The 20,594-nt window shown below is 41.8% G+C and overlaps 1 protein-coding gene across 3 annotated transcripts in view; it reads left to right on the top strand.

Moving 5' to 3' along the window:
• The window catches only part of tmem117 (transmembrane protein 117), a 51,775-nt gene that overhangs the window by 24,879 nt on the left and 6,302 nt on the right, over nt 1–20,594 (top strand). For all 3 annotated transcript variants that reach the window (XM_039809046.1, XM_039809047.1, XM_039809048.1), the window contains 4 exons: nt 1,063–1,195; nt 13,448–13,547; nt 16,624–16,721; nt 18,799–18,958. In XM_039809046.1, coding sequence (XP_039664980.1) covers nt 1,063–1,195; nt 13,448–13,547; nt 16,624–16,721; nt 18,799–18,958 — 491 coding nt within the window. The remainder of the gene's footprint in view (nt 1–1,062; nt 1,196–13,447; nt 13,548–16,623; nt 16,722–18,798; nt 18,959–20,594) is intronic.

The following is a 20,594-nucleotide window of genomic DNA, read 5'->3' on the forward strand; positions in this document are numbered from 1 at the left end:
TGTTACATTTTGGATACAGTGGTTTTAAAGCTTGACCCACACACAGGGCTAAACATTTGAATATATCTGCCTCTGCAGCTTAAATTCTAACCTTTTAAAAAAAATAATCTGTTTGATTTTATCTATTTTATTTGCAAATCTAATTTTGACCCAGGTCTGAATGGTGGTAAACGGACACCCAAAATGTACAAAGTAGATTGCTTCGGTTACATGAGCAGTGTGGGAGGTACATCAAGGACTATTACATTATGCATCACACATGTTATTTTTTTGATCTCTCAGTAATTTATACTGCACTTATGTAATGCTTTTTCATAATGCCACTCTCACCAGAAAAAAAAGGGAGCCCTTGAATTAAAGGTATAAATATTTTTTTATTTGTCATTCGGAGCAGCCAAAAAAAAAAAAAAAAAAAAAAAGAGTCTGTCATTATATTTATAGCTAGCCACAGAGGAGCTAAAAGCACTTTCAAGGTACAACAACACGCTAAAAGTCATATAATAAACCTTGTTGTCTTCATGAAATTTGCCGCCACCACCAGAGGACAAGCTCATGTGATTATGTGTTCTGTGCAGAGGGCTGCGTATCCGAATCAATCTCATGCTCTGCCAGAGAGATATTTCTCCATAATTTGATTCCAAGCCTGGATTGTATATATAAAAAAACAAACACCACACCTCACAAATGTTTGAATCATTTCTCTAATCATGCAGAACTCAAATCATGAAACACAAGCGAGAATCAATCCACTGACAACGTGTCCAACAGATGAAATGATGTGTATGTGGAATATTTTCTGTTTGGGTTGATGATGAAATGGTGACAGTTGAAATTGGTCCTGAGGATAAGACAATTACTTCAAGGCCGTGGAAGTGACACCTCAAAGTGGTCTTTAATCTTCATTCCGATGCCTAAAGGGCACGTGTCTGATAGAGTAGGACATTATTGATCTATGTGACTAATTTATTTACTTTCATCCATTTTCGTGGCCATACATGTTAGCAAGATGACATGCTGTTTGAACCTCTACTGACAGCGGTGTCCTTGTCATGCTCCCTTTAGGTCGATACCTGCGGCTGAAAATGTTCCGCGAGGATCATGGCTCCTGGATGACCATGTTCTTCAGCGCCATCCTCTTCCTCTTCATCTTCTCACACATCTACAACCTTTTCCTGCTGATGGCTGGGAGCATGGAGTAAGCCATTCAATCTCTCTCTCTCTCTCTCTCTCTCTCTCTCTCTCTCTCTCTCTCTCTCTCTCTCTCTCTCTCTCTCTCTCTCTCTATGGCCCGTTTCCCCCATTCTCTGCTTCCCATTTGTAAGAGCCACTGTACCTTTGACTGGCATGATTGATCTTAACGTCTTGCCTGAACAGAGACTCAATAGCAGTCTAATTAATCAGCCCAGACTTTAAATCACATGTATAGGAGCAGGCAAGGGGACAGTGGTTAATCCTAAAGATCACCTTCAGCACTCACACTTATTCTCCCATGGTCTTGACTAGTTTTTTTGACACATCTCTGGCCAAATACCAAGATGTTTTTGCCATGTCTCTCTCATTTAATGCCTTGGTTTTTCGCTCCGGTTGCCCCGGCTTACCTGCTGAGAAACCACTGCGCACTGCGGAGCTTGACACCCATACATCAAGCCTAGTGACAGGAATCCGTTTATGCATTTGCAATGTGTCCGTCTAGAGGAAGGAAAACATGCCCTTGAAGCCAGCCAGCCAGACACAAGGTCGCGGCGGGGTGATTTACCAGTTTGTGTGTTTGGGCTATAAAAAACTGTGTGGCAGGCAAGTGTCTATTCCGGTACAAGCTGTCAAGAGGGAGGCCAGGGCTATAATGGGATCTGTCCATACAGTGCTGCTTTTCCATATAAACAACAAGCATCAACTATCCATAAGGTGCAGGCAGATGAAAGCTATTAGCTTGCAGGCAAGGTGTTGTGTTTTTCTATGGCCAGAGGGATGAGTTTGTATAATCAGCCCATCTGTCACTCTGGCCAGCGCGGTGACACCGGCATCCATCTTGTCCGTTCTCTCTGGTTGGCCGAGAAAAAGGAAGCGAGCGGCTGAGCAGAGAGGGGGACAGGTCCGCTGAGACGACGAATGTTGCTTGCTCAGGAAAAAGTTACATTTGCAGTCGTACTGACTGCATCTGTCACAAAGCGGATTCTTTTTTTACTGCCTCTGAGAATGTTGAGGAAAGGGGATCGTTTGAGTCTGTCAGTGCATTTCTTTGCTGTCAGGAATGTTTCACTAGATGACATTTGGATAATATTTAAGGAAAAGTAATGAGTTACTCAGACATTTTTCTTAGAGACTAATATATAATTTATAATATGATATATAATTTATATACATCTAACATGTGCATGTCACTCTGCTCATATTAGCAGCATCACTTGTCCAGATATAAAAAGTAGCAACCATAAAAACCATAAAAGCCTATTAAACTGGCTGACACAACACTCACAACTCATCCATTACTATTTTCGTTGTATGTCTGTTGAGCAGCGACATCAGTTATTCAGTGTTGTAAGGCTCTCCTCACAAAGACAGATGGTGCTGTTGTAAAGCAAGTGAACCCGCCGCTGCCAAGACACCTGGTCGTTTTCTGCACTTGTCCCAAACCCCTCCCTTCCTGTCCCTCTTTCCCGCTTGTTTTCTTTCTGCTTCAGCAGTGTGTCCACTGAGGACCCGGGTCCTGCCAAAAACCATTAGTGTTCACATCTCTGTTCAAGGCCGACATGTAAGAGCAATGTTCACACTCTGCCAGGATGCCCCTCGGAAGACGGTCTCCGCTCTCTCTGTGATAGCATGAATGCAGCAGAGTGAGCAAAGAGGGGGCTGAGAGGATCGGAGTCTGGGGGGAGTGAGAACTGTTCCAGCCCTGATGATGCAGTGAAACTTAAGTCTTTTGATCTATGTCCAAACCCTATTTGCATCGCCCCCTTCACTACTCCACCAGTCCCTCACCCCGCAGTGAGGCTGTTGTAGTTTTGTCTTTGCCTCAGCACAAAGGAAAAGTACAATATCCCTTTGCAGCTGCCCCTCTGTGGGAGTGAATGGTGTTTTTCCTTTTTCATTTGTACTAAAAGAACAAGCCGCTGTGAGGTATTATAACTGCCAAGGGTTTTTAAAGGGTAGGTATTTTGGCATGGGTTAGCTGGCCCTGACATCTAGCCATGATGGTGCACTGCAGGGGATGCTCTTCTGGTGGCTAGACAGGGCGTCACACACACACACACACACACACACACACACACACACACACACCAACCACATATTGGGTCTGTCTCCCTGCTGTCTCGCTGACCTGATGCTGTATGCTGCCCGTGCCCTTTGCTCATTAATATGCTTTAATTTTCTTTGACCTTTCAGTCGGTCTTGAGCTTGATTTAATTAAAACTAGCGATACATCCACAAGGAAAGAAGATAAACTGCGCCATCAAGACTGTAAACAATCACTGATAAGAGATTGTATATCTTTTTGGATGACAAGGATGTATTCATGTTTAGTCATGTAAAATGACATCAAAGCCATTATCCCTCAGCTCAAAGAGATATTTTTTTAGTAATCTTACACATGTCCAACAGTGCCAATATTTAAACAGCCACGTCAAAACCAAACACTTGAAACTAACCCTCCCATTCCTCCTCCCCAATTTTAACATCTTCTCTAAAAAATACACCCCCTAACTCAAAACACAACCACTTCTTTTTTTAAATAAATACCAATATTTTTCCACTTCATATGGGACATTTACTCACAAACGATATTTGAAATGTGGCAAAGGTCGAAGCGTTCAACAAAGCACAACCTGTTACCTGGCTTATATCATATCAAGGGGGAGGGGGACTCCCATCCATTGTGGCACCCTGGGAGCTGTAAACCACACTTGATACCAAAACCCTCACATCTGGGCTATTTGCATTTTAATGTAACTGTCAGATTAGGAGGGGGCTGTTTGTGTGAAACCAGGGGAGCGTGACCGCCCAGGGAGTTTGACGGACTTGTTTTGTCACGCCGCACAATCCCATTCCACCATCTTACGGCGCCATCACCAGCCAAAATCAGCCCCTAATGAGATGGTGTTATTTAATTAAGACGGCCCAATGCGCGGCGTACACATTAATCACGACTAATTTAGAGAAAGGGGGTGGTAAAGTATGTGAAGGTGGAGGGAAGGAGGGAGCGTGTGGGGATCTAATAGGAAGCTGGAGTGGGACAGTAAAGCTGTAAAATGACTATTATACTTATTATTTTTGTTACCCAGTAAAGGATAGACGAATGGCTGTCAGAATAGGGGGTGAAGTGAACTGAGTAATGGAAGAGTGGAGCACGGGTTGCAGCTGGTGGATATCTTTGATGAGGAGCAGGGATGGATGGATGTGGCATTTGACTACAGTGATACCCTGAGCGGGATTACACCCCATCGTATGAGGGTATTTGTCTTTTGTTTACCATGATCCTTTGTGCTGTGTGCATGCTAGTCCCCCCTAGTCTGTTTGCTTGTCTGGCACTAAGCTGGGGTAATACCATGGACAAGTGGATTTAAAAGGCTGAATAAATAGCATGTTGTGGTATGCAGATGCCTCCTGTTGCATGCACTCACAGATGGGACTTGCTGCTGCCTACAGTACAGCAGCATACAGTATTTCTAACAATGGGTTCTCTAATTCTATTATCTGGCTGTTTCTTAATGCTGAGATGTATAACAAGCTGTCTCTGTTAGTTTTAGATATAGATTGACATAGATATAGTCATAGACAGTGTTTGGCAGAAATGTGATTACTATTAGTAGTGTAAGTGTAAGGGATTACAATTTGAAATTCAGCAATCCCATTACAGTTACTAATCCCAATAATGCTCAAAATTACTCAAAGTTAGGATGTCAGGAGTTTGAGGTGTGACCAGACAAATCAGCATTTGGAAAGCTTCTCCAAACACAGTTCAACTGCTGGTTTATGTATTTTACAATACTCTCCCACACAAATAGGTTATTGTTGTATTAACAGTTTATTAAAAAAAAAAAAAAAAAAGACGATACCAGATTTATTATTACTGTTTTTTTTTATATACTATTATTTTGATTATTAAAGTAAAAAGACCTGGATTATTCAACATATGTTTCTTCTTTATGTGATTTTGGGGCATGTAGGCTGATGAGTTTGGACCTGAAAGATTTGTTGAATGACATAATAAATGATCTGCAATCATTTTTCAAGCAAAATGACCCAACTTTTCTGGTTCATGCTACTTAATTGTGACATTTGTCCCTTTTCTGTTATGTGATAGAAAATTAAAGATCTTTGACCTTTGGACGGTCAGATAAAACAACAAATAGTTAGTTCGGTCTACAACATACCAAAAGTGTAATCAATTAATCAAGAATATAACTGTTAGATTAATCTATAATTTGTTGAAGAAGTCCCGCACTCTGTCCATTACGCATGTGTTGTGAAATAAAGTATTTGCATGCGTAATGGACAGTGTACGGGACTTCTTCAACTAACGTTGCTGATACGCCCTGCCCCAGAAAAGAGGTGTGCAAAAGCGCTTTTGAATTAATCTATAATAAAAAACAATTATTCGTTGCAGCCGTAAAAGGACTTTTTTGATTTGTTTAAATGAACTGATTTGCTTATTGTAATAGTTGGGACAACACCAAAACCATGCTAGACATTGACGGAAACAGCTTTACTATTAAGACATGATATAGAAATCTGTTGCTGTTTGTAAATCGCAGTAAATGTCTCGCATTTAAGATTCATTGATCTTTCTTTGCCTTCCACACTCCACACTGCCTCTCATACTTTCACACACCTACACCTACTTTCTAAGCATATCTGCTGCTGTCTTTCACACTCCTACACATGCACATTACGTTGGTATCTCAAAATGACTCATTATGTATTTAATGAGTGTTTAGTGTAGAGCTTTCCCTTTTAAAGTCATTTTCTCTTTCCTCAGAATACCTCTGAAACAGACTGCGTGCTATATGAAGCAGTGAAGTTGGTAATTTCCTCTCTGATTATATTATCCTGCTGTTTTCTGGGACAGAGGGGAGGATTGTCAGTGGTGGCTGCAGCCCAGGTCCTCCATATACTGTACCTCACTGTGACATAAAAAGAAATGTAAATGTTAAGTATTTATATAGCGCTTTTCTAGTCTTAACGACAACTCAAAGAGCTTTTACGTAGTACAGGAACCATTCACCGTTCACGCACATTCACACTCTGCAGCCAAGGCTGCCGTTTATTATCAGCAGCTCGGGGTTCAGTGTCTTGCGAGGACACTTCGACATGGGACTTGCAGGGCCAGGGATCGAACCACCAACCTTCCAATTGGCAGGCGACCGCTCTACCACTGAGCCACTGCCACGTTGTAAACAATAAACAACATAACCTTGACGGCGGTGTGCGTCCACTGGGAATATACGATACGTGTACTGTATTGTATTATAGATGAATGTGTTGGCATTTGTATAGATGGAAGGTGGGGAGGGGTGTTGTTGCATGCATGTGTGAATGTTTGTGTGTAATACCACACAGCCACAGTCAGTCTTGTCATCTCTTCCTTATGTTTCACCATAACCATAATAATTTCTCAGTTCAATTTTATTTAAAGATCACCATTTTGCATTTTGTGTTCCCTTGTTGCACTAACTGGTTGATGTTCTGGGGCCAATTTTTCAATAAAGGCCAAATCATAAAGCATGTCCTGACATTTCGAAATACCACACAGTGCAGAAAAAGTTATTTTAAAGCATACAGTACAACCACAAATAAGTAATGTTCTAGGAGCAATAAGTTTTGTTGTTGTCTAAAGTGTGTGTGTGTGTGTGTGTGTGTGTGTGTGTGTGTGTGTGTGTGTGTGTGTGTGTGTGCGTGCGCAATTTGGTGATTATGGTTGGATTGGATTTATAAAATACATTTTAGGAAAAAAAGAAAAACTTTCTACTTGTCAAACTAAAAATACCATATAAAACGCAATTTGCATGTAGACCATCAATACGTTGGTAATCATCTTATTCTTTCTTTTTTAACTGACTAACTGCTACATACCTTAGATTAAGAGAGCACCTGCTCACATGGCAGACTATAGGCCAAACCACAATATGGTGCAAAACCTAATCAGGCTATTTAAATTAAACCTGAAGTAAAAGTAATTTATGACTTGTCCATCGGTAGCACAAAAGGAAATCAGGTGCTGTTATCTTAGAGCGTCATATTCCACAGAGGAAGGAGGTCGAGGTCAATGGATGTGTCGACAACCCCTAATCCTAACCAGTTACCTACCATCAGCCATCATTAAAATCAACGTCAACCAAGTGATTATTATTGTAACCATGACGACAAAGGTCCCCTAACCTTAACTATTTTTCCCTAAACGCAACCAAGTCATTTTTTTTTCTAAACAAAACCTTAACCATTGCCATTGTCACATCATAAAACAGATTTATTTTTTGACATTGATTTGAAAGGCACAGACAAATAATGTTGTCCTGATAGGGCTGTCAGATCGGAAAACGCCTCTATGTATCGTTCTAAAATGTCATATTTTGTCGTTTTAATTTGAAGGGCTTGTTGGCGATACTAGTGTGCATGTAAATCAATGTAAAGGTACAGGTAAATGTACAGTATATGTTTTGGACCTTACTGTCCTAATCCAGATAGGGGGACTGGAGGGCCTGATACAAGGCTGTCCAGGATATTGCCTGATGGTATTCACTTCCGCTCCTGAGCCAGGGGTATGATAAGGACTAAAGAACTTAATCTCCAGCCAGTTTAATACAATACGTGGGCTGATTCTGTGCTGAGAGATAAATTGAGATTGAAGTTTTAAGTTGCATTGAGAGACGCTATAGTGATAGTAAAAAGAGTCTTGACAGCTTTATGCTCCCTGGTAACTACTAAATCTCAGCATTGTATACTGTAAATACGATCATATGTACTGTTTTGCACAGGGAGGGGACAGGCAGTGCATTTCGATTTGGAGCCAGCCAAGGTCGCAATTTAATGTTCTGAATTAGTCAATTCAATTTCATTTATAGTATCAAATCATAACAAGAGTTATCTCAAGACACTTTACAGATAGAGTAGGTCTAGACCACACTCACAATTTACAAAGACCCAACAATTCCAGTAATTCCCCCAAGAGCAAGCAAGAAAAACTCCCTTTTAAGGAGAAACCTCGGGTGGTGAGGAAAACTTCCTTTTAGGGAGAAACCTCGGACAGACCCAGGCTCTTGGTAGGCGGTGTCTGACGGTGCCGGTTGGGGGTGTGATGAACAGTGGCAATAATAGTCACAATAACGATAATGGAACTATGACTAGAAATAGTAGTTGTAGTAGTTCATGTCATAGCAGGGCACTGCAGGCCATAGCAGGAAGTAGCAGGGCATAGCAGGGCGTAGCAGGGCATAGCAGGACGTAGCAGGACGTAGCAGGGCACTGCAGAGCATAGCAGGGCACGGAGCAGGACCACGGCGACAGCTGCAACCATGATTTAGGTGCCACCCTAATTCAAGGAAAACTGCCGGGCAAAAAAACATAAGGGGCCCTATTTTAACGATCTGAAACGCAAGTATGAAACGCAAAACGCAAGTAGCTTTGTGGGCGGATCTTGGGCGCTGTTGCTATTATACCGGCGGGATAAATGACTCTTGCGCCAGACGCAAATCTAAAATGGGTTGGTCTGAAGTAGCTAGGTGTGGTTTGGGCGTAACGTGCAATAAACCAATCAGAGCGTCATCTCACATTCCCTTTAAGAGCAGGGCGCTTGTTCCATGGCGGATTGCGTTATTACGGCGGATTTGCCTGGCGACGCGCGCGGAGCGCTTCGCGCGATGCGGCAAAGTAATAAATGCCCGTCTTGGCCGAGTGGCGATGTTGGCTGCGGCCTCTCGGGCGCATCTCCTCAAGTCTGGAGATTGTTGCTGCAGCCATGGAGCGTGGGCCTCCAAACGCACCACCTGCTCCTGCTGTGCCCTTTCTTCCTCTTCCCCACTCCATCTCCGCCACCCGCTCTATCAGGGCCGACGCGCATTACTCCCCGGACAAAGATCCCGGCCGTAGTTCAACATCACGTCTCCTTAAGTCCTCTAATATTTCCTCATTTATGTCATCAACACATCCATGATTCATGGAAATGTTGTGTAAAACACAACAAGCCACAAAGAATGCTACGACTTTTTGAGGACTGTACGGTAAAGTGACTCCTGACCTATCCAAACACCTGAAGCGCATTTTCAGTAATATTTTCCTTTGTAATTATGTATGGTTTGCAAAAATGGGAACTGCTGCATCCATTTAGATGAGAGAAGTGTATGCGGGCGTTGCCGCGCTCGCACATTATGGCCAAGCATGGCCCTAAAATAGCATCTGAATAAGCGCTACTGACTTTAGACTAGCGCACTGACTTTAGAACGGGTTTTCCTGGTCAATGGCGGAATCGTTTTCTGAAACTGCAGAATAGCACAAAGTAACGTTTCCGCCGGAACACGCCTCCTCTTTTCGCTGAACCGCCCCCAGGAGCGCAAATACATTCCCTAATTTACCGACGTGCGTCTGTGGAGGGAAAAGTCCGCTGTGCGTCGGGTGCAAAATAGGAATGATACATGCGTCGGTGTACAAAGGCAATTGCGCCGAGTGCAAGATAGGGCCCAAGGACTCCGGGGAATAAGCTCCCCAGAGCTAAGTTAGTTACAAGTATTTCTGGGACATGGATGCACAGATGGAAAGAGAGAGGAGGAGCTCAGTGTGTCAAAGGAAGTCCCCCGGCAGTCTAAAACTATAACAGCATAATTAAAGGTCCCATGGCATGAAAATTGCAGCCTGCCTATGGTCTCCCAGTGGCTTGAAATGACGATAGGTGTAAACCGAGCCCTGGGTATCCTGCTCTGCCTTTGAGAAAATGAAAGCTCAGATGGGCCAATCTGGAATGTGCTCCTTATGAGGTCATAAGGAGCAAGGTTACCTCCCCTTTCTCTGCTTTGCCCGACCAGAGAATTTGGCCCACCTATGAGAGAGAGACATCATGGCTTTCAAATGGGCAAAGTGGCAGTTGCCCCCCCTCTCTCCTCAATAGCTACATACACAGAAATGGCACATACTAAGGAAAGCTCATTGTGGGACTGGCTCTAGTGGCTATAATTCTGCACCAAGGCAGAATTTCCCGAAAGAGACTTCAGATACAGTATTAGGGGACCACTAAGGCCTATATAAAAGCATCCAAAGAGCACCATGTCATGGGACCTTTAAGAGCTGGTGCAAGGCAAACCTGAGCCAGTTCTTGGTAGATGAATCTGATGACTATGAAGAGAAGCAGAGAAGAGAAGGGGTGCCGTGTCTGAAGCTATACACCCTCCCCCACCGGTCTAGGCAAACGCTGCAGCCTTTACGGGGCAGGAGAGGTCACTCAGTTGCCACAGCCACTAAATCACTGGCTGTCTGACTGAGAAAACAAGTTTATAAAACCCAGCATGAAGGCATATACGTGCAAGTGGACAGTGAAAATAATAATGGAAATCAGAGTATTGATGACTCAGAGTTGTGAAAAGTCTCTCAGCATGCTGTTTTATAAGCTTAATTTTGAGAGCTCTCATGGGCCTTGAAAATCCATGAGTTGGGACTTAGATAAAAAATAAAATGAAACCTTAAACTAAAAAAAAAAAAAAATTAATATATGAAGTTTTAGAAAGTGCTTGCTTAATAGCAAAGCGTGACATTGCAAAATTGTTCTTGGCACTATGCTGCAGTGTGGGTTGTTGATTAAATGGAAAATCAAGGGGAAATGCTTTTATAGGTTTAGATGTATTTAAAACCTCTTTACATGGCAAATCAGTTACTAAGTATCCTTGGGGAAGTTATGGGGAAACTGCATTCATGTTTCCACAGTTCTTGCACATTTTAAACAAGAAAGCATTTTCATATATTAGAAAATATATAATTTATAATATTTATAAACGGAAAATGAATCACAAACAATTTTGATTACAGTTTAAGCTCCTTTAATTTAAAACAATATTTGACCTATAATTATAAAATAACAATCTGGTGCACAGTAGGTGACCCATTGTATGATAAAAACATACTGGAATTAATATAGACGGAAGAATTATAATGTGAACATGTGCAGTGTTAGCTAATCAGACAAACAAAAGAGGAGTATCATGATAATAGTCAAGCTTTATCAATTAAAATACAATGAGCCACCATTTTTAACCGAGCAATCTCAAAAACATCACAATGACTTGTTAGCACTAAAGATCATTAAAGCAGGATAAAAAAAAATGCAATGATCGTGCAGGTGACCATTTTATTAACAACAGCTAAAATGGCCCTTAATGTCACACAAGGGTAATATCTAAACTCATAACTCTATAACTCCATAACTCCCTGTACCCTCTGTATCACAACATTGTAATTTATTGCATGTGATGGAACAAGACTTTGAAAGGCATTGACATGTCCTTGAATATTTTGTCTGAACAAGTGTGGGGAACCTGATAACATTCCACAGAGGGTCAAAGCTGGCTGAGCTGGCCGTGCTGGCACGGCCACTGCCACTGGCTCTGTGATTAAGCCACGGGAGCCATTTTAGGGCTGATTATTCATGGTGCTACTCTACTGATGTTCCACTACACCGAATTCTCTCATTAGGTCATCCGGCTCTAAAGGCCATTAAATTTTCAGTCAGCATGAATAAGTCAGAGAGTTCTGCCTCTGATCATGCAGTGCGAAGAGTCCCCAAACTCATCATAGGTGCTCTGCAAAAAAATAAAATAAAACCGTCTCTTTTCGCACAGGGGTAACATTTGCTCATGATATTTTGTATTAAGTATTGCAAGACACTGAATTACTAACTGACTTAATGCAGATAAATCGCCATTCCAATCAAGGCCGTTTTATTTGCAGGCTTGAGCGAGGCAATGCGTCACCCGCGGTACTGCATGTTTTTGTCAATAAAATCCTGTCAAATCTGTTAAATGCATGCTGCATTGACGACATATGATTCTTAAAAGCTTTTCTTCCAGGGAAGAGTATTACTCGCACAATTGCAGTAAACAGGTAGTTGGCATTTTGGGTCACTGGTCTGCCACAACTCATAATTCTTCTGTATTGCCTATGAGCACTTGTTATGCTTTTCAGATCTGGACTCATACATAATATGAAAAGGCAGGAGCAATTAACATTAATTAAAAATGAACACCTATTAAAGCTGCTCATTAGCTAATAGCTCAAAAGGATTAACCCTCCATTGCTTTTCAAATGCTTGTTAGACTTCTCTGACAAGGACTCATTTACAAAGTGAACAGCACTGCAAATAGAACTCTTAATGCTATCAGCTAATTGAGTAAATGAAAATAAACCATCAAGGGGAAAGAGAGGAAATGAACTGTACACCAACAAGCTTGTAGGCAGGTTTTTCCAGAGCCCTCTGCCCAATTGAAAACATTTGTATTGGTGTTTGCAGGCGTCCAGAAAATGACCGGGGGAAAACAAAGACGAATGGAGCCATTGACTTCAAATACGACCCCTTGAAAGCACAGCCAGAGCCCTATCCATCGCCGTCTATTATATTCATGAGTGTGACCTGTGGGGGGAGATGGGGCTTGAGGGGGAGGTGATGGGTGCCCACCTGCTCCACTCAGCCTCTAAGACACTGGCTGCCAGGAGATCAAACAGGCCTCCTTGCTCCCCTCTGTTCTCCTCCTCACTCCCCGGCACAGGTTCCATATAGGAGGTGACTGACCCACTTTTTCTCCCTCCCATGTGCTATTACCTAGAGAAAATAGAGTGATGTGGTGTGTGTGAGTGTGTTGGGTGGGTGGGTTTGTGGGGCTGAACAAAAGCTTCTCATCTTCACTTACTGTACAGAGATGAAGGCATAACAAGGACTCCAAAGAAAGCATGTCATTTCTGATCAGATACTATTGCATGTGAGATTGTTTCTCTAATGGTGTGTCTTAACCTAGTCTATGTTTTGGATCTGTGCTGCTGCAGTTGATGTTAACTGAGCTCTCTCATATCTAGTGCATTAATAGGGTGGGTCTATTTGGGATGACAGTGTTGATTTGAAATCAACTAGACATGGGACAAATTTGCCAAACAAATACAGGACCAAATGTAAGCGGTGATAGTGCATAAATTCCATTGCGCTGGTGTAAATAGTTTACAATCCTCAGGGCTTTATGGAAGGTAGAGCCATCGCTCATTGTTTTCCCAGGATCAGATTGATATTGATTGATTCTGACAGCTAGCATCATGATACTTAGCGGCAGTGACCATTTTCTTTTTGCCCCTTCACTGACTCTCCCTCTTTTGGGTCTTTTTGTCAGTCTTGTTGCTGCCTTCCATTTTTGCCTCCTTTTACTACCCTCATAATATATACTTCATTTTTTATGTCCTTTTCACTCTTGGCCTTCTTTCCTCGCAGGCCTCACATGGTGACGGAGTACATGGGCATCAGGAATGAGAGCTTTATGAAGATTGCTGCAGTGGGGACCTGGATGGGAGACTTTGTCACTGCGTGGATGGTGAGATTCCAACTCTTATGTCCTAAACATTAAATAAGTTTGCATTTATGAAAGGAACAATTTAATTTAGAATTTTAGATTATAATTCTACATTATTAAAAAAACAATTACATAAAATTATTTTTTTAGCCATGCTAGCAGCATGGTTTGGTGACTTAGTAGATGTTCATGGTACCCAGATGATGAATCCAAACTATTTTGGTGATTATCAACTTGTTCCAACAGGTCAGAATTTACACTGGTTCAACACTTAATTTCATTACAAGATACAAGATTCCTGCTAAATTGCTAAACATTAGTACGCTATACCAACATGCTAAACAATTTTTGGTACTGATATGAAAACGACAATTCTTTCCATACCTTACTATGAGAAATATAACCATGTGTTTTTATTTAATAGAAAAGCCAAGTTCTAAAATGTTAAATGTTGTTTTCAGTAGTTGACAGTGTTTGTCTTGACAAATTTCTTTCGGTACAATAAAGTGGTTTGATACTCACCCCTAGCTAAATGTTAGCATGCTAACTTGAGTAAAAAGTTATGCAAGTATGCAAAGTGTTATGTCAGCGTGTTAACATCCAGTAACATTTGTAGTCACAGTAGCTACCAGCTAGCTGTAGGCATGTTAAAATGCCAATGTTAGCACTTAAGCATGCTCATTTTATGTTCACAATTGGTTTTTAACATTCAGCTCAAAGCACAGCGGTGGCTGATGAAGTACAGCTTGTGCCGTGTACATGTAATATTGGATTTACCATAATTACCAGTTTCTGAATTGTAAAAAGTGTTAAAGTAAACATTTAAATCATATTCATGATAATTCAAATTTTTTTAAAAGCTCCAATATGATCTGATTTGCTGCATTAAAATGTCTAAGTGCCTGAAAAAGCAAACAATCATGGATGCCTCACATCAGCGAAAGCCTGTTTTTTAAGGTAATGAAACCCAAATTAAATGGATATGATGCTGTATTGTCCAGGATAAATTGAAGATACACTTTTAGGGCCAACATATAATGGACACACACTTTTGAATTGGCTAATTTGCAACAATGGCAGTCCTTTGGCATCGTCAGCTCAGGTCAAACTGCTGATTGGTGGCATACAAGAATAGCATTTATTTATCAGTTTTCTTTTGTTGTGTGTATTAAGCATTACAGGCTTGCAGAGCAGCAAATGTAGCTACGTTTAGCTATGTTTTCAGATCAAAATTAATATAATGAGTATATTAGAATCATATAGAAGATACACGGTTTAACCATTCTTCACACAATCCTCTAATTTCTAGGTCAGGTGTATCCTCTCAAAAGGTACACACTTAAAGCCCTCTCTGCCGATCTAGTTTAATCTGCTCCCAAATCCTGAGAGTCACATGTAGTGTGATCTAAGAAGGGTCAAAGGAAACAATGAATCCACAGGGAGGGACGGAGTATGTTGGAGGAGAAAGCTACCTCTGTTCATTTGTCAACATAAAGAGAGGAGGAGAGCTCCACCGGGAGTTGACTACCTGTGGTGGGAGGAGTGGGGCTCTGGCACTGGCATGCACATAGATGAGACAAGTTGACAAGCTCCCTCACCGGTCACATTAGTATTCTACAGTACATACTGCAGAGAAAGAGAGCGGGTGGAAGGAGAGACAGGAGAGTCGGTGGAGGAGGAGGAAGGTAAGGATTAAGAAACAGAGGTGAAGGGGAAAGGGAAATGTAGAGTCTGGTCAGAAGGGAGACGGGGGAAGCAGCGAGTGAGAAGGTGAATCAGGAAGAGGGAGGTGTGTGTGTGTGTGTGTGTGTGTGTGTGTGTGTGTGCGCATGCTCGTGTGTGTGTGTGTGAGAGATAAAGAGAAAGTTGGGCCAAGGCAATGTGCTGATTCCAGAAATTACTCACAAGGTTTTTTACATTCGATTAATTCAACAAGACACTTTCAAGATGACCTCTGTGTCTCCTCCTCCTTGCATATTTACAGTTTGTCTTCACTAGAAGAGCGAACAGGAAGTGTCAGTGTTTGCAATGCTGTTTGAAACATCTCATACATTGCCTGATTCAAATGCTTTTTTTCAACAAGATCTACAGTATCTGCAGTGAGTGGCTTTACTGACGTACTGACCTTACCGTGTGCAGTGGCTACACACAAAGAATATAGTGGCAATGTTCATACTTGTGTGTAAAATGCTCTCTGATACAACTCTGTATTCATGTAAGAAAATATACTATTTATTTTGAGATTGACAACAACATTATCACCAACTGATATAGGCAGTGGAAAGACAGACATAACCACAACATTAATAATGAAACAAGTCCATATTTATTGAATGTAATCACAGACTTATTAATGCTTAATTACAGATTAATATCAATCAATATCAAATATTCAATACTTGACTATAAACAGCCATATTGTCACATATATATATATATATATATACATATATATATATATATATATATATATGTATATGTGACAATATGGCTGTTTATATATATATATGTGTGTATATGTATATATATGCATATGTACGAAAATGTATGCACACTAAAACATATGATATCCTACGAAATTAGGAGACCGCTGGCTGGTCACGTGACACAGGCGGGCCATGAGCTCCATGACGTCGAGCGGCAGTTGCTAGTTGTTTAAGCCGCTACAGAGCTTCGGGACACTGGCTACAGACCTCCGTTGTATCAGCGGTAGTTGGTGGTTCAGTTACCCGAAAATAGGTGACTTTGAGCCGGGTACAAAGCGTCGTTTCGGTGGACATTACGGTTAAATTTAGTCCACAAAGTATGACCGTTTTGCCGCGACTAAAGTTACGTTTAGGCACCAAAACGACCAGTTAGGATTAGGAAAAAGTCAAGATCTTGGTTTGAATTAAAACACTCCTAAGGAACACCCATTTCCTGGGTGAAAGACTTGTGAACTCACTCTCTGGCTTGAAAGTCTTGTATGTTAACGCCCACCCATCCAGCCAGGTTATCTGTTTTCCCTGTTTTCAGTCTTTATGGTATACTAAACTAAACTGTCTTAACCTCCTCAACATCCAATCTTCATAAGTAATTGTATATATCCTTTCTGCAGGTGACTGATATGATGCTCCAGGATCAGCACTACCCAGACTGGGGCAAAACAGCCAGAAGGTTCTGGAAACAGGGCAACAACAGGATTGTTCTCTTCTGGTATATTGTCTTCTTACATTTGAGATAAACTGTCTGTTAGGCTGTGTGTATCTCTGTCTGCATGCACATGCTCATAACAATTTCTCAACCTACTGGCTTACTAAAATGCATTATATATTCCTACAAGTCTCTGTAGATGTGTGTGTGGATGCATATGTGTGTGTTTTGTGGTCTCCCCAGCACGTTGCAGGGTTACACACAGTCAATAGCCGTGTTAATCTTTCCTCACTCAGTGTCAGCACCTTTAATTAGAAGAACAGGGTGAAAATCAATGGACACAGCAAACCATAGCCCTGCCTTCTACTTCTTGTACCGCAAGCTGTGACCCTTAAATAACTGCTAAACAAATGCTGCAGTGCAAACCATGTCTGATATGTCCATTACTAGACAGCCAAGTAGAAGCGTTCCCTGTTTAGATGTATTACACCAGCATTGCACGGTCCCAGCGGTGTTCATTCACCAAAGTGGCTCAGTGCTGTCAGTCAAATACGACATGCGAACGCCTCTCCGGTGGTTCATTTTAGGGTCAGAGGGAGAAGTGAAGGACGTTAAGAAGACGATACGGTTGAAACAGTTTGACATCTGTTTGATATGTACACAGAGAGGTCAGGATATAGACATCTCCCACTTCAAACACAGTTTGGCTGAGGTTGGCTTTAACATTTCCTTTTGCAGAATTGATTCACCTGCGATTAGAATGCAAGCAGACAAATTGTTCTCTGACTTTTTCTGCGGCCCTTCATTTTATTGGCAGATGCCCCGACTCGCACTGTTACAATCAATGCCGGATTTGACGAGCTTTCGTTTGAAATTCATAGCTTGAAATATGATTGATAAATGCGTTGCTGGATATATATTGTCAATATGCGCTAAAGGGCCGTGGCAAATTGTAAAGGACAGCACCAAAAATCAGGCATGCTGAGTAAAAAGACTTCCTCTGTGGAATAATAAAAACCCTAAAAATGCAACTCCCTAACAGTTGGAATGGGATATGAGCTGGCATTCACTATCTGCAATGCAGCCAGCCGATGTGTGGTGGGAGAATGCACACAACAGCACAGCAATCACTGGGTGACGTTGAGACACAATGCACAGTGGAGAAGAGTACTAGCCTTTCTCATTTCGCCTCTTTCACATGGCTGAGACATTTTCCAGTAAACTGTGAATGCAGAATTATAGCAATGTGACATTTAGAGTGTGTAAAAGATCACAGAAGAAAACACAGAAATCACTGTATGAAAGTAAATTAAATGTTTTGGCTTATGTTAAATATGGAAATACATGGAAATATGTATGCAGTAGGGTTTCGAATTGCATTGTCTCTGCATCCACAAACAGACAAACAGACACAGTTTTCCTCTATGCACATTCATCTTCCTGGAAGCTTTATCTGCTGCCATTTTTCAAATCCAGGTAAAATTGTTGTTCAATACATTATTTAGTCCGTGAAAAGAGAAACTGAATTTATCTGATTTATCTTTTCTTGCAGGTGAGGGAGTGGAGCTGTTTGTCTTCCAAGATATACACTATTAACTCTCATCTAGTTTGAAATTTTTAAATTATATTTAAACGTTTTTTCAAGGTCCTGCACTTTTTAATGTGCGTCATTCATTGATTTATCTCCCCACCTTCCTTTTCTTTTCCTTGCCTCTCTCTCCCTCTCATCCCCTCTCCTGTGCTTCCTCCCTTCCTCTCCCGTGCTCTTGTCTCCTTCACTTGCCTCTCTTCTCTTTCTCTCTTCTCTTTCTTTTTCCTTTCCTTTCTTCCTTCCTTCCTCCACTCTCCTTTCCTCTCATCTCGGAGCCTCTCCTTCCTCATCCTTCTTTCCTCTCTTCTCCTTTCCTTTCCTTCTTTTTTGTTCCCTACTTACTTCCTCTTATTTCTTCCTTTTCCTCCTCTCCTTACCCTCTTCTCTTTTCTCTTCTACTATTCTTCCTTTATTCAACTCTCCTTTATTTTCCTCCTTTTCCTTCTTTTCCTTCCTCTACTCTCCTCGCATTTATATTACCTCCTTATGTTTCCTCCTCTCCCCTCCTTCCTAATTCCTCTCATCTCCTCTCCTCTCTTCTCTCTGCAGGACAGTGCTCATCTCTCTGACGTCGGTGGTCGTTCTGATCATCAGTACCGATTGGATCAGCTGGGACAACCTGAACCGAGGCTTCCTGCCCAGCGACGAGGTCTCCAGAGCCTTCCTGGCCTCCTTCATCTTGGTCTTCGACCTTCTCATTGTCATGCAGGTAGGCCGCTCCCCTGTGGCCAATTAAAAAAAGGGAGCTGGGATGTATCTTGGCTTACTCTGCTACCCATCATGCCAGCCCCTATTCATCAATGGGGCACTGTGGCACAGAGCAGCGACAGGGGTGTTTGATCACTCTCAGTTGGCATGGACACAAACGCATGCACAAACACACACATATATACACCCACAAATATTTAGATATACAAACTGTTTACTCCTTTATATCTCCTCCATCCCTCTTTCCCACACCTCAGTCATGAACTCATCCTTTCCCCCCCTACTCCCCCGTGAGCCAAGTTTATTTTCTTTAATGATGACTCACAAGATTGGAGTATTTCTCACTTTCTCTTTCCCCCCTCTTTTTTTCCCCATCCGATGTCCTCCCTCCCACAGGAGAGTGTACATCAATAAAGCCTGTGTCAGTGGCTCATAAATATGCAAATGTGTTTGTCTGGGCATAACTGTGTATTCAGGAGAAAGAGAGTGGGAGAAGGCGTTTTTTTGGTTTTTCTTTACGCTGCTAGCCAGGAGCCAGAACCACAGGCCAGTCATCTATGGGGTTTGACTACGGGCCTAATTCAACACGGCTCGTCCAAATGCTTAATGAACATATTTCACAAGGCCTTGTTGGTGGGTATTTGAGGACACAAGACTAATATTTGGAATCTTCCGAAATATATGATTCCATTCTGTTGATTATGCTAATTACTAAGAGCCTGCAATTGCATGGGAGAACATCTTCTAGTGTAACAAATACACCACTCCGCAGAAACCTGGCAAGGACACCACTATAATTCCCATGGTAATATGTATTAGAACAACTGCACCACTAAAAGTGATTTCTCGACTTATTTATTGAAACAATTCATTCATTTAAGGAGGGCTTCTGGCTGCTCTGGCCAGTAATTACTTCACACTGTGGTGTTTTTCTCATTTATTTAGCCTATTATTGTGATTATGCAGATATATAGAAACAGCTCAGCCCACAGTAGTATGCAAGCATGTTCTCACAAAGATGTTGGCGTCTTGCTGAGGCCAGCTTTCTCAGCTTTCTAAAAACAAAACACAGCTCTGATTTGACATGAAGGGCACACTCCCTATTTTGACATCTCGGTTTGACCCACAGGGAGGGTCTGGTCCCTGCGACTCTCTCCTCCCTGTGACTCCCTCTCCGCCTTACTTGGAGGAGGTATATCACTCGCTACTCACATGGATTTGTTTACGACAGGCCCTTCTCATCTTCTGCACAGTGTACAGCAAGCACATTTATTACAGTTATTTATGAGTTGAGCTAGCCTGCGCTGTTACACGGCCAAAGCACTGGCGGCCGTCTCTACGTTCCACAAGTCAATACAAATTCATCCGCCACAGCCCTCCCTACAGCTTCATTCGCCTCCATCCTGGAGCACAAGGTGCCATAGTTAATCCTTCACCTCCATGAGAAAAGATGGGTGGTGGTGTTCTCAAACTAATTAATACCCCAATTAATGACCTGGATTTGCCTTCAAGCTGGGTTTTACTTTTTTTTTTATAGTTTTGTGTATAATTGTACTGTTTCTTTGCATTTTCCCAGCTGAGTGTCAGATTTCTATGTCCTTTGTGTATATGCATACACACATTTACATATGCTGATG

The sequence above is a fragment of the Perca fluviatilis genome, chromosome 8, assembly GCF_010015445.1.
Source record: "Perca fluviatilis chromosome 8, GENO_Pfluv_1.0, whole genome shotgun sequence".
Taxonomy (NCBI): domain Eukaryota; kingdom Metazoa; phylum Chordata; class Actinopteri; order Perciformes; family Percidae; genus Perca; species Perca fluviatilis.